General features: G+C 51.7%; 1 protein-coding gene across 3 annotated transcripts in view; it reads left to right on the forward strand.

Moving 5' to 3' along the window:
• Window positions 1–7,369: 7,369 nt before the first annotated feature.
• BIN3 (bridging integrator 3) overlaps window positions 7,370–13,039 on the forward strand; it is a 42,358-nt gene continuing 36,688 nt past the window's right edge. The window contains exon 1 of one of the 3 annotated variants that reach the window (XM_045880015.3): window positions 7,370–7,478. In XM_045880015.3, the coding sequence (XP_045735971.1) occupies window positions 7,471–7,478 (8 nt within the window). In that variant the 5' untranslated portion in view covers window positions 7,370–7,470. The remainder of the gene's footprint in view (window positions 7,479–13,039) is intronic. The other 2 variants (XM_045880017.3, XM_064585418.1) reach the window with 2 other exon arrangements.

The following is a 13,039-nucleotide window of genomic DNA, read 5'->3' on the forward strand; positions in this document are numbered from 1 at the left end:
CAAGGGATGCCTAAGGTTGGAAGAGGGGCTAATGCCTGGGCAGCACACAGACCTTGGCCTGGCCCTCTGGGGCAGGGGGACTTTGTGCCCCCAGCCCCCTCCACACCTTCCCTTAGCCTCTCTCCCCTGCACCGCATGCCTTCTTTGGGAATTCTTTCCTGATCTGTCCAGAGATACAACAGGCCAGGACTGGAGGTGCACTGGCCTGGCCTCAGTGGCATGTTGGTTCCTCCCACAGGGCAATGAGACCCTTTCTACATGCCGCTCCATGCTGGGCACCGCCTTCTCACTGCGCGGATTCACCCTCAGGAAGCCTGGAGGAGTGGTGTCTGCCCCATCCACTGACCCCCTTCTCTGGGTTGGCCTGCTACAGTGGAGACCTCATCCCTTTCTTTGAGGGTTCTTGACTGCCCCAAAGGCAGAAACCCTGACATGATGCCATCCCTACCCCCACAGGCCTTCCAAACACATCCGCCCCCAACACCCCTTTGGTCCTGACCCATCTCCTCCAGCGGGACCCTTCTCCTCCCCCACTCCCTGCACCAGGCTGAGCTGCTGGGCTATTTGGGGCTTTGGCTGGCCCCGCAGTGTAATCAGTGCCTCGGGATAATTGCCACCTGCCCTGCCGGTGTCTGGGGGCTGTCTCGGCCACAGCAGCAGGGGGCGGACACTGGGCAGCCAGGCCCACAGCGAGGTCAGGCTAGGGCAGTCCTCCCCACTCCCTAGATCTGCTCTCACCGTGCGTGGGACCTATGAGGATTCCCTAGGAAAGCCATGCCCTCCTGGGGGCTGCGCTCACCTGGGGTACCCCATGGCTTCAGCGGAGAGTGGAGGACTATCCCAGCCAAGGGACAAAAGTCCTGAGGCCACTCTATCACGCATAAGCAGCTCAAAGCCTGTCCTCCCTATACTGCCATCTGCTATCAGTGGGTAACCCCTTCTGTCTGTGAGCTGACCTCTGGGCGGAGCCACAGCTGGAGACGGGCTTTGCAGCAAGAATTTCTGTTTGACCATCCCAGGCTCTCCTGTGACCAAGCCCACCAAGCCTCTTTGTCCTCCTTTGGGGGGGTGGCAAGGGTTAATGAGATGGCACATGAGTGAGATCCCATAAATGCTAGCTCCTACCCCCTTTTGCTCCTTTTTTTTCTACTCCAAGGCAGTTTAGATAAACCTGGTTTTAAACTAAGCCCGTCGCCTGTCGTTGTCACTTGGCCAACTCTATGACTCTTGAGCAATTGGTTCAGCCTTGGTTTCCTCATCTATAAAAAGGGTCCTCAGAAGAGCTGCCTCATCAAGTTACTGAGAAGAACACATTGTCTTGGGATGCCCGGTGGGCTCGGTCGGTAGAGCATGTGACTCTTCATCTCAGGGTTGTGAGTTCGAGCCCCATGTTGGGTGTAGATTACTTAAAAATAAAATCTTTTTTACAGAAAGAGGATACATTATTGAATGCATGTCAGATAATTCGCCCAATACCAGTAGCACTCAGCAATGATGGTTGTTATTACGGACAACCACAAAGAGCAAAGAATGGGCGTGGGAAGCATCAGGAACCAACTGTGCCACACTCAGGAGGGCAAAGCCTGAAGAAACATGCCAGGGCTGACGGGACCAACCACACAGCAACCCCAGTGCCTGGACATCCTCTGGGGCAGCTAGGACCCTGAGGGTGAAGGGGACTTCTCCCAGGATTCCTCCCTCTTGCAACCCCGTTTGCTCTAAGGTGATGCCATATAAGCTCCTCATGGTCAGAGAACACCAAACACTTGTGGCTACTTTATTTTTTAAAGAGAATCAGCAACAGCAAGATCAAGATGAAGTAGCTTTGATCTTGGGAGATGTAGAAATAAAATTGTTTCTTTTTCTTTACTGATATAATCCAAAGGGTATTTGTCCTAATCCTTGGAATTCTTTACATATCCATGAGTGGCTAGCCAAGTGAAGGACCATTCAGACAAATTCCTTCTTCCCAGGATGGAGCACCATGATGGGGGTTGGGGGTGGGGGGAGTGCGTCAAAGGGCTGATTCAAAAGAAGAGGATTCACAGGGTCAGCCTGTCCCCGATACAGCCCAGCTCCATCCCTCCCTGCTTCAGACCTTCCCCAGAGAGGTGAAGAGCTCCCATCACTGGCACCCAGGCCTACAGGACAGACCAGGAGAGCGCCCCGGCTCTCTTGCCCCATCAGCACCAAAGCATGAGCAAAGGCCACCCAAAGTACCAGCTGCTGTCCCCCTCAAGGATGCAGAGGAAGGGAGCCTGCTGGAGTGGAGGGCGTGGAAAGTGGGACCCATCCCCATCTGCAGGAGCTGCTCAACCCCACCCTGAGCCCTGAGAGCCCCAGCCCAAGGGAGCAATTCTTTAGCCTCTCCCCAGCCTGGGCACCAGCCCCGTGTCCCAGCCATCATGGGCTCCGTCATCCTCTTCAGCCACCAATGCCCCACCTCAGGAGCAGCATCTTCAGTGACTTCCCTCTGCCTTCTTCTTTCCAGGTGTACCCTGGACCCACCTGGAGGAACAGGCCACCTGGAGCCAACTCAGACCCCGGGAGAGCGTGGGCTCGGTACTCCTCCTGCTGGTTCTCTTTCCAGTGGGCATCTCCTATTATGGGTTGAACTATCGGGGGCTGCCCAGCCCGGAGGAGCAGCCCTTGGACTGATGCCCGGGACACATGTTGTCCAGGGGGATTGTTTTCCCTCCTGGGTGCGCTCTTTCTCACTGGCGGCTCCTCCTTGGCTTCTGCGAGCTAATCAGGGAGAAGGAGGGGGAGGAGGGGGACGCTGCTTGCCTTCCCCGTTATCTGCAGCAATCCACGGTGACTAATGCTCCCAGTTGGTAAAAAGGCAGTGTAATCAAAACACTTTTTTTTTAGTCCTTAAAGTTAGTCATTCTCCCAGAGTGGAGGAAAAAAAAGCCCACAGCAGGCACCATGAAATGCAAGCTGAGAGGCTCCTGCTGCGGGTGGAACTAAAGCATTGGCCATGGGAGCTCCCTGTGGGTCTGAGGCTTGGGCCTTCTTCCTCCCGGCCCTTGGCTAGCCTTCTTGCACACCCTCCTTTGTTCTTGCTTTCCTCGACATCTGGGCTGTCTGATCCCTGAAGGACTTGCCTGCCAAGTCCAGAATCTGCCCTTTTCTCTCACCCTGCCAGGTGCTGCCACCTGCTGGTCCTGAGCTCGCCAGCCAACCGGGAGGAAGCATATAAAAGCTCCCAGGATGAGGCCGAGCCCTGAATCCTTCTAGGTGCCTGGTCTCATGCTGGTCCGTCCTCCAGCCCCAACACAGCCATTCAGTGTTCGTGCTGCTCCTTTCCACTTGGCCTCGACAGAACTATAGGTTGTCTATAGAAGTAGGAATTTAAGGAGTCAGCAGTAAGAGGGTGGTGCACTACAGTGGCAAAAAACGTAAGGCTCAGGGCCAGGGGGCCCAGGTGGGAGAATTCCATCTCCCTACTTACCAGCTATGCTTTGTGCTGATCACAATAATAGGACCGATTTCATAGTGTCATTGCAAACAATGGAACCACTTAGAACAGTGCCTGGCATATTGTGAGTGCTCAGTTATTAACTCATAATAAAAATAATAACAATGACTCAATAATAAAGTAGAATGTACCTCCTTAGTCATCCAAGGCAGACATTGCTAATCAATCGCAGAACTTCCCCACCAATGGCAGATTCCCCAGAATCCTCAATATGGCACTCCAGGCAGCCAGGAGCAAGCAATTCGAGATGGCAAGTGGGATGGCACCCATTTGCCATACCAGATCTAACCCAGACTCTTTATGTTACAGTCAAGAAAAATGAGGCCCCAAAGAGGGAAGAGACTCCCGCAAGCTACTTGGAGACAGAGCCAGGGTCCAGACAGCTATTCCTGGCCCGACTGCTTAGCTAGCCCAGCCTCTGACTGGCCACTTTACCCTGATGTTCGAGCCATTGAGTTGTGTTTCCCACCACTGGAAACTTTCACCCACATATCCTCCATCTTCTCCTACCCTTGCTCCTCTCTCATGACCTTGGCCCATGGCTGCTCAGGGAACCCTGTTGTTCTGGGGCATCTTGCTGAGCAGACACAGAGCAGAAGAAAGTGGGTAGTGAAACCATATAGAAACGTGAGGGTCTCGGTCTGAATTTATGCTGCAGGAGCCTCCTGGGGCACAAAGACCTTCAGGGCTGCAAAGGAACTCAGCCCATCAATTCGGCCCCTAACAGTCAGTCCCTTCAGTCTCAGCCCTTACACTGTAATGAAGTCCCTAATGACCCAGCTCCAGTTCTGGAATCCTGGCTCTTAGCTGATTAGAGGCTGGTATGGTAAAAGAATCAGAGGGTCAGCCCTAGACCTCTGTGTGGGGAGGGCATATAGGACAAGCCCAGAGAGGAGGGTCAGTGGGGAGCACCTGCTTACCAATTTCCAAGTAGAGGTGAGGGATGTGGTGGCTGAACGGGTTCTTTGGCTGCTTGCCCTCTGGTACAGAACTTTGCCCAAGCAGATCTCTGCCACCTGAACACTCTGAACTTCAGGCTCAGACTCTGGGGGAGGAAGCAGTATTCACCAGGCTTGCATCCAGGAGCATCCACCTCTGTCTGAAGCTTCTCCACTCCCAGCTTCCACATAGAAGCTGAATTTGCTCCTCTTCCAGCTCTCCCCTGAAGGGGCAGGATCAACCTGACCTGCATGGTGTTGTCCTTTGGTTCCCAGAAGAAAGACGTAGCTCCCAACCCTGGATCTAGAGACCCTGCAGTTGAGTTTTCTATGACAGTGGGAGATGTTTATGCTTCCACGTGTTCAGCTCCCCAGGAATCAACGTGACATGGCATGTCATGCTCATGGAGGGAAGCTTGGGGGTCCATAGGACAGCAGGGTGCCTGGCCATCCATCCTCAGCCTGGCACATCTCAAGCTGAGCAAATGAGCCACAGAGAAGGAGTCAGAGCAGGGCACTTTCCAAACAGACTCCAAGAAGGCCACAATCCTTTCCAGGACCCTCAGAGTTCCTGCTGGCCACATTAAAAGAGCCAGGGTTGAAGGTAAGCAGCACAGCCCTAGTTGGGCCTAAGGCTGAATCCTTCCCTCTCCCTTCCCCCCCATCCCACCCCACCCTGAGATGTCACTGTTTCCTCAGAGCTGCTCACTTCTCTCAGCTTGCCTTTCTGTTCAGACCCCATCCCACAGGCCTCCCCTATATTCCTATTTCCTGAGGACCTCTTCAGTCAACAAGACAGTCAACTTAAAACCTCAAAGTGTTAGCAACTTTGGTGATATTATCCATCCACTCATCTTCTGGACAAGGGGGCCAAGGTTCAGAGAGGGGATGTGACTTCCTGAGGTCAGTCCTAGTGTCAAAGATGGAACCAGAGCTCAGGACTCCTCGAGACTCCTAATCCAGAGCTCATCATTCTTGTCCTATGGGATGTGTCTGCTACCCCCAGCCCTGAAACAGACTTCCCCTGGGATATGGTGGTTGCCTAGGCTGATACTTTTGGAAATTCTTTAGCACTTTGGGGCAATAACTAAGGGACACAGAGCATGGGAAAAGGAAGAAGCAGATGGGAGAGCCATCTACAGTTGTTAAAATACCAGAAGGTTCAAAAACCACAGCACCCCTCATCCACCTACCACACCTTGTACAAAGCAGCAAGGACTGTCCCTCCCTTTCCCTACTCTCTGTCCAGGCTGCCCTTTGGTGACTTCTCCTCTTTATTCTTCAGGCTGCTCTAGTGCTCATTTTGGCCTGTTTCCTGAGAAATAACATGGTGATGAAGCTGATGTGTGGAATGCACTTGGGGGCCCATCCTCTATTGGAAAACCTCTGTTGAGTCAAACACTAGACTCTCAACAATGGAAACAGAAAACACAAACGAGAGATCATCTCCTGTGGATGATCCTCTGAGGCCCCCTACTCCTCCTGACCAAGCACCTACTCTCCCCTGGGAACTCAGAACAAGTAATGCACATCTTCTGTTCAGTGGCTTAGCTGCTCTCCAAATGACCCTAAAACACTTGAGATCCATTTGAAGGAGAATCCCCAGAGAGAGGGCCCTTGTGGGCCCAGCAGTTACCTGCACAGGTCCCGCTGCTTGCTTTTCTCTTCTAAGGTAGGGAGGTTTTTGGGGGTGAGGAGACCAACACGGCCCAAGGCCCCAGGCAGCTTATGAGGCACTAAGGCCCTGAATTCTGACTTTCAGGAGACCCAGAGTGAGCTGCTTGTCCGGAACTCAGTACCCTTCTCAGCTAAAACAGGTTTCCTGTGCCTGGACTCTCTCCAGCCCTCATCTCGGATTAAACTGGCTAGCCTGAGTTGCCTCCAGGACTTGGCTTACACATTGGCTTCTCCAAGAAGCCCTCACTAAAACTGGTGAGCAGCTTGCAGGAGCCCCTTCTAGGCAGCCACAGGACCCTGTCCTTCCCCATTATATGTGGTTACTTAGTTGCCAGTTACCTCTCCCTCCAGGTAACTAGGTCTGGGAGGGAATAAGGGCAGGATCCATACTTCTTTTTCAGGGTTGTAGCCTTAAGGTTAGCACAGTGACTGGCGCATTGCAGGAACTCTGTGAATATTTGTTAAATGACTGAGTAAAAAGAATGGGACTGTTCACATCATTTGGGTTCTATAAAGGGGAGCAGAGGAAAGGACTGCGAGACATGGAGCAACACTTACTCTTTGCTCTCTTTCCTTGGGTAAATCTACAGAACATTGCCAACCCAAAAAGCACCTCTTATATTCAGAGCCTTGTGCCATCTTGAAGAAGCGAACAGATCCATTTGTGTCTCTGTAACAGGTAAGGCATGTACAGGGTACACAATTTAAAAGATACAAAAGAGGGGCGCCTGGGTGGTTCAGTTGGTTAAGCGACTGCCTTCGGCTCAGGTCATGATCCTGGAGTCCCTGGATCGAGTCCCGCATCGGGCTCTCTGCTCGGCGGGGAGCCTGCTTCTCCCTCTGACCCTCCCCCCTCTCATGTGCTCTCTCTCATTCTCTCTCACACAAATAAATAAATAAAATCTTTAAAAAAAAAAAGATACAAAAGACCATACGGTGAATGTAAATCCCGCCCACTGGCTCCCCAACTGGCTCCTTCCCCCATCGACAAGGACTGCTACTGTCTCTGGATTAGAAATTTCTTCACAGACAAAAACTGAGGCCATAACAAGGTTAAGAGGTACGTGTAGTAAGCGAATGAGAATTTTACAAGTCAGTATCTCAGGGAGAAAACGCACCCGGGGGTCCCCACGCCGCCGCCACAGGGGGAGGCCAGAGCCCCTAAGGGCACGCGCGAGGTCACGGGCCCGGGCAACTGCGCTGGACGCCCGCCGCCGCGGAAGGGTTAACGCCCCGGGCCCCGCCCACCCCCGCCTCTTCCGGGCACAGGGGGCGGGGTTTACGTCACTTCCTGGAGACTGGCTGAATCCGGAAGTGATCCCTGAGGACCCAGTTGCGGCCGAGGACCCCGGCGGCAGGGCCAGGTTCGGGACCATGAGCTGGTGAGTGAGGCCCGGGCGGCAGAGCGCCTTGCCCGCGCCCACCTGAGTCCCTTCGCCCGCGCTGCCCGCCCTGCCCGCACGGACCCTCCGCCCTTGGTCGTTCGAGGGCCCTTGCACCGGTCTTTCCGGGAGGCTCCGTCTCTCGGCAGGACTCACCGGGAGATGGGGCGGGGGAATCCTCTTGGCCTGGGATCCCGCGTCTGTTTCCTGACTCCTTCTGTTACATGGAACCTGTCCCGTCTTCTCCCAGCTGCTTGGAGTGAGGAAGTTTCCTGTTTCCTCCTCTTGTAAATATTCGTTGAGGTGGAGTAAAATGCCTTCTTTCTCCCCTGTGGACATCTCTCCACGGCTCCCGTAGCCCCAGAGCTGTAGTCCTCACTCTGGGGGCCCAGTTCACTGATCAAAAACCCACTCGCTTTCACTTAACAGTCTTCAAAAGACAGAACTTGCTTCCCTTTTGGGAGGGTCCAGAATTGAAAACCCACACCCACACTCCGAGTGTGGGATTGAACTCGTTTTAATCATTTACAGGGCCATTACCCACTCACTGTTTTCTCTTGAACATAGACATAGGTAAGCTTAAACACTGTGGGAGCTAGCAGGCCATGAGACAAGACGGTAAGGCGTCTCAGAGTAGTAGAGTCACAGCTCCAGGGTTGAAAGGTATGTTGCTATATGATGCCCATAATAGATGAAGGCTCATAGTAGAGACTTCTTATAATATATAATGGTTGATTTGTTTTGTAAGACTCAGTTTGCCCAAAGGGCCTTACCTTCAGGCCCAAGGACCTGTGTATCCACAACCCCAAACCTCCGGGGGTCCAGCTATCATTTGCTTATATGAATACAATGACCCCCAGAGATGTACAAGATGGATCAAACCTCTTGGAATCCAAGGTCTGTTAGCATAGGGAACGTGTTTGCCACTCTTCCTCATAGTCTAGCCTGTTTCTTTACATAAAGTAAATGTACGATAACTGGTCATAAATGAATGAAGATAGTCGAATATCCTTCAGGAAGGCTCTCGCAGGCTCACATTTGACCATTAATGGAAACTACGCTCTGGCCACAAGCAACGAATGTCAGCCAGTGTTAAGGATAATTCTCTAATGTAAAATGTAGACCATTTCTGTCCCCTCCTCCCTCCTGCTTCTTAGAGAAAGATTGATGATGGACAAATGTCACACAGTTGGTGCCAGCACGTGAGGAAGCCGGGAGCAATGCCCTAATAAGCCCTGGCAGGAGCTGCTCCTTTCCCCTCCATCTTCGCTCCAGAGGCCGATAGGGGGCTAGAGCCTTAAAAAGCTAACTTTCCCATCTTGTTATAACCTAGTTAGTGATGAACAAAGTGGCAATCCTTCAATTCCCTTTCCTAGAGGAATTCCTTCCTTAAAGTGTCAGCCTGGGTCCCCCGACCTTGTGATATAGATGTCCTCTTGCCAGCCGCATCTGGAATCTTTGAAGTTCTCTTGCTTAATTTTTCAGGGTAAAAACTAGGAAGTACAAATGCGTTGTATTGCTTAGATTGGCATTTACAATTTTAAAAATCAGTCTTTTCTTCACAAAGCGGGAGAAGAACCGAGCAGAGCCCAGGGTAAAAGAATCTCTTGGTGATCTGAAGCATGCTGTTTCCACCTGTCTGGAGGAAGGCTTTTTTTCTGAAAAAGTAATAGCCTGTTTCCTAAGGCCTGTCAGGTTGCAGAGAATTGAAATTGACAACTGCCTGTTCAGCAAAAGCTGAGATTTTTATCCTGCAGAATTAACTTACTAGTACATGTGCCGCTTGGCACCTTCTTGGAGTGAGGGTCAGAACCAAAAGGGTGGCTTTGTCCCTCAAAGCTGAGATTCCCTTTTCTTCCTCTTTAGAGGGCCTCTACGTCATCTCTTACGTGGACCCTGACCCTGTCTCCCTGAGAGGGGAACAGCACTGGCGCCTGGGCACACAATCACACTCAGTTCCAGGCTCAATGGCTGGCAAAGGGAGCGGGGCTGGGTCCTTCTGATTCACTCCTGGAGTGGTTTTCCTGCTCCCAGAATGAATCCATCCATTCATCCGAGTCTGGAATTCTCAGTGGGGGAAGAGACCAGAGTGACGTAGGGCCATCATAGGAGGCCGATGCCCAAGGTCAAGTTCACCAAGCACATGGGGTATGCCAGCCATCATTGAATAAGGCCTAGGGGCATGCAGCCCATGGTCCCCAGAGGGTAACCATTGTTCTGGGCTAGGCTCGGCTTTCAAAATGTCACAGTGAGAAATGTCCAGTATTGATGCCCTTTGCACACTGTGGACTGCATTTGCATGAAGAGTGAGAGGTCTTTGTTCCCTGCTTCCTCTGTGCATGCAGCCCACCCACCCCCTGTTTGTTTAGTGGGTACCTGCTGCCTTCCTGTACCATCTACCCATCCATTCATCCACCAACCACCCACGTGTCTTCTTGCCAGGTGGTCCAGTGGTGTGCCCTGCTAGGAAGAAGGCGTTTGATGTTCACATCTCAGGTCACTGATCCACTGTTTGGGCCTAAGTCAAACGCTTCCTTCTCCTCTCCTGCTTGTCTCCCCCTCTCTCTTCTTGTGGCTGTGTCATTGTTATTGTATGGAGGGAGAGTTCAGTAGAACTAAGAATATAATTTGCTTTTTCAATCTGGCTTAGCTCTCTCTAGGGATTGTAGCCTTCCCTGGAACCACACACCTTGATGCTCTTAGGCTTAAGTGACAAGGAAAAAGGAGTCCTGTGGGAAATCTTCCTCTATTAGGGGTCCAGAAGTTTGACTCAGAACGAAGGAAATTAGGGTCCATGCAGAGAAATGTGGCTGGGAGCTCGAGGGGTGAGTTCAGGTTCTGGTTCCCTCCTTCACAGGGTGGCCTGGGCAGGCGTTCAGCCTTCCTCTGTCTTGTTTTCGCCACCTGTGACATGCAGTGGATAATCCCGGCTGACGCTGTGCCACCCAAGCCTATTGTGAAAAAAATGGAGACTGTGATCGTTTTCTGACTCTTCTGGGCTCTTCTACCTCTCTCTGCCCCCTTAAATATTGATACTCCTTGGAATCCATCCGCCCCCACCCAACCCCCATGTTCTCACCCTGTATGCCCTCCCCATCATCTTCAGGATAAAGGCCTGACTCTGCATGGCTTATAAGGCCCTCCTGGACCTGGCTGTCCATCTTTCCTCCTGTGTCTAAGCTTTTCCTGGCCTCTGGTGCCTCTGCCCCTCTATATGCACTGTTCTTCTGCCTGAAATGCCCTTCACTCCTGTGTCGTCCGCCAGGCCGACGTATACTCATCCTTCCGGAGTCGGGCAGGCTTCACCTCTTCTGAGGGTCTTCCCTGAACAGCCCCCCACACCCTGCCAAGCTGACTTGGGTGCCCCTCCTCTGACCCTCATTAGCATCTGTACTTGATTTGTTGGTTTACTTGTCAGTAACCCCACCAGTCTGTGCATGATCGAGAAAGGGACTGTGTCTTGGTCACCACTGTATCCCTAGCAGTGTCCCCAGCCGCCGGTACATGTTTATTGGATGTATGAGTGAGCACTATTTTTCCATTTCCTGACTTGCCTTAGCTCAGGAAAACTTTTCAGATAAAAACGTGCGGAACCTATAGGCCGCTTCCTGAAATGAAGAGCCTCTAAGAGTGCTGTCATTAAGTCAATGAGGGAAGAAGCGGCTTCAGAGCCTCTCAGAGACTGAGTGTTCTCTCCCCTCTGTCCCTGTCCCCAAACTGCCCTCTTCCATACTTGCATAGAACTTCCGTAGTACCTCCACATCCTTCCAAGGACCACAAACGTGTTCCTCTCCCTCACAGACTGCGTGAGGGCAGGATCTACAACTTCTTCACCTTTGTGTTGTGTCTACTGTTTGCACATAGTAGGTACTTAATCGGTAAGTGTCAAATGAAAGGAATGGACTATAAAGAAAGGAAGGTTAACTGCTGACCGAACCACCCATTCTGTTTCACACATGTTCTCGGTGGAGTCTCTTTTCCCTCTAGTGTGATCCTTGCCATCGTACATTTGTACAGTGCTTTTAACTTTTCAAATTACTTTCCCCTCCATTATCTGATTTCGTCCTCACGTGTACCCTCGGAAGTATGCAGTGAATTCACTCACGGAGTACCTAGCAGAGCCAGAACTAAAATCTGCATCTCCTGAGTATTCTCTGTGCTTGAACAGAAACATTAGAAAAATGGCAGACCAAGGGTGCCTGGCTGGGAAGTGGGAAGAGCACGTGACTCTTGATCTCGGGGTCCTGAGTTGGGTGTAGAGATTATGAAAAAAAAAAAAAACAATGGAAGACCATTCCCAAGCTGATTTGGCCCCAAAGGAAGGTATTGGGCTTTGCCAGCACGTGTGAACACTGCTGGGGTAGTAGTGAATTACAAGAAGCTGCCAGTTTTCACACTTAACGCAGTAGAGGAAATCCCGTGTCGTGCACACATCCGGGTGTTCTGGACCATCTCAGCTTCTTACTCTGGGGCCTCTCTGCCTTGAGCAGCCAGCCTTCCCACTCACTTCTTTGGACAGGCCAGACTCTCCCCAAGTTGTTTCCTCTTCTTTGGAGAGCAGGGTGGTGCGCAGAAGACGGACCCTCTGAGGAGCCCGTGTGATTCTCTAGTTGACATTGCTTTGGGCACCAGTGTAAAACATCTCACTCCTGTTTCAGCTGTTCGTAATGAGAGGGGAAGGGACTTTTTCCACTTTTGGAAAGAGCCACGTATCCTGAATCCCACAGCTTCTTCGTCAAAGATGTTTTCTTCCGTGTTGTACTCTTTATGTACATGTGTTGGGGTAGCTTCAGGGTTGGCAGGTAAGCTATTAGAGTTGCTTCCCTGAACCCATTATTTCAGTGGTTAACCCATTTAAATAGGGCCCACTACGACATGTTGCACACAGGTCGTGCTCAATGACTCTTTGTGGATTTAATACTCAGTGAACATTTCTACTGTACAAGAGCCTGTGCTACATGTTGGGGGACATTCCAAAGGCTGTAGGAACCAATGCCTGTCTTCAGCCAGCATATGGAAAGCTCCCGGGATTCATAGGAATGACATAGGAATGACCGGAGGATGTGATTTGAGCTGAACCCTGACTAGCGAGTATGCAGTGTTGCAGTGGGCAGTGAGAGAGAAGGATGGCATGGAAAAGCTGTGTGGAGACGGAATGCATCAAGAGTATTCGAGGTGGTCCGCCAGGAGACCGGCTTTGGGTTTAGCAAAGAGGACTTTGGGGAGAGGCTGCGTGGATGACAGGGGGCACCAGAGTCGGGGCCACATTGTCGGTGCTTGCGATGCGTCGCTGAGCGCCGAAACTGAGCTTAGGCTTTTGAAAATGGGAGGATCTTGAGCATGGAAGTGGCATGCGTCGCTGAGCGCCGAAACTGAGCTTAGGCTTTTGAAAATGGGAGGATTTTGAGCATGGAAGTGGCATGCGGAAATGAGTGATTTCATCGGATTAATTTGGCAGTTGTCTGTACGAGAGCTCAGAAAAGAGGAAGAATGGAGCCAGGGGGGCTAACTTGGACAGTGGCTTCCTAAATTTTTTGACCACAACTTGCAGTCAGAAACAC

The sequence above is a fragment of the Mirounga angustirostris genome, unplaced genomic scaffold, assembly GCF_029215605.1.
Source record: "Mirounga angustirostris isolate CCGP_5_RB_7025 unplaced genomic scaffold, mMirAng1.0.hap1 SCAF_2, whole genome shotgun sequence".
NCBI lineage: Eukaryota > Metazoa > Chordata > Mammalia > Carnivora > Phocidae > Mirounga > Mirounga angustirostris.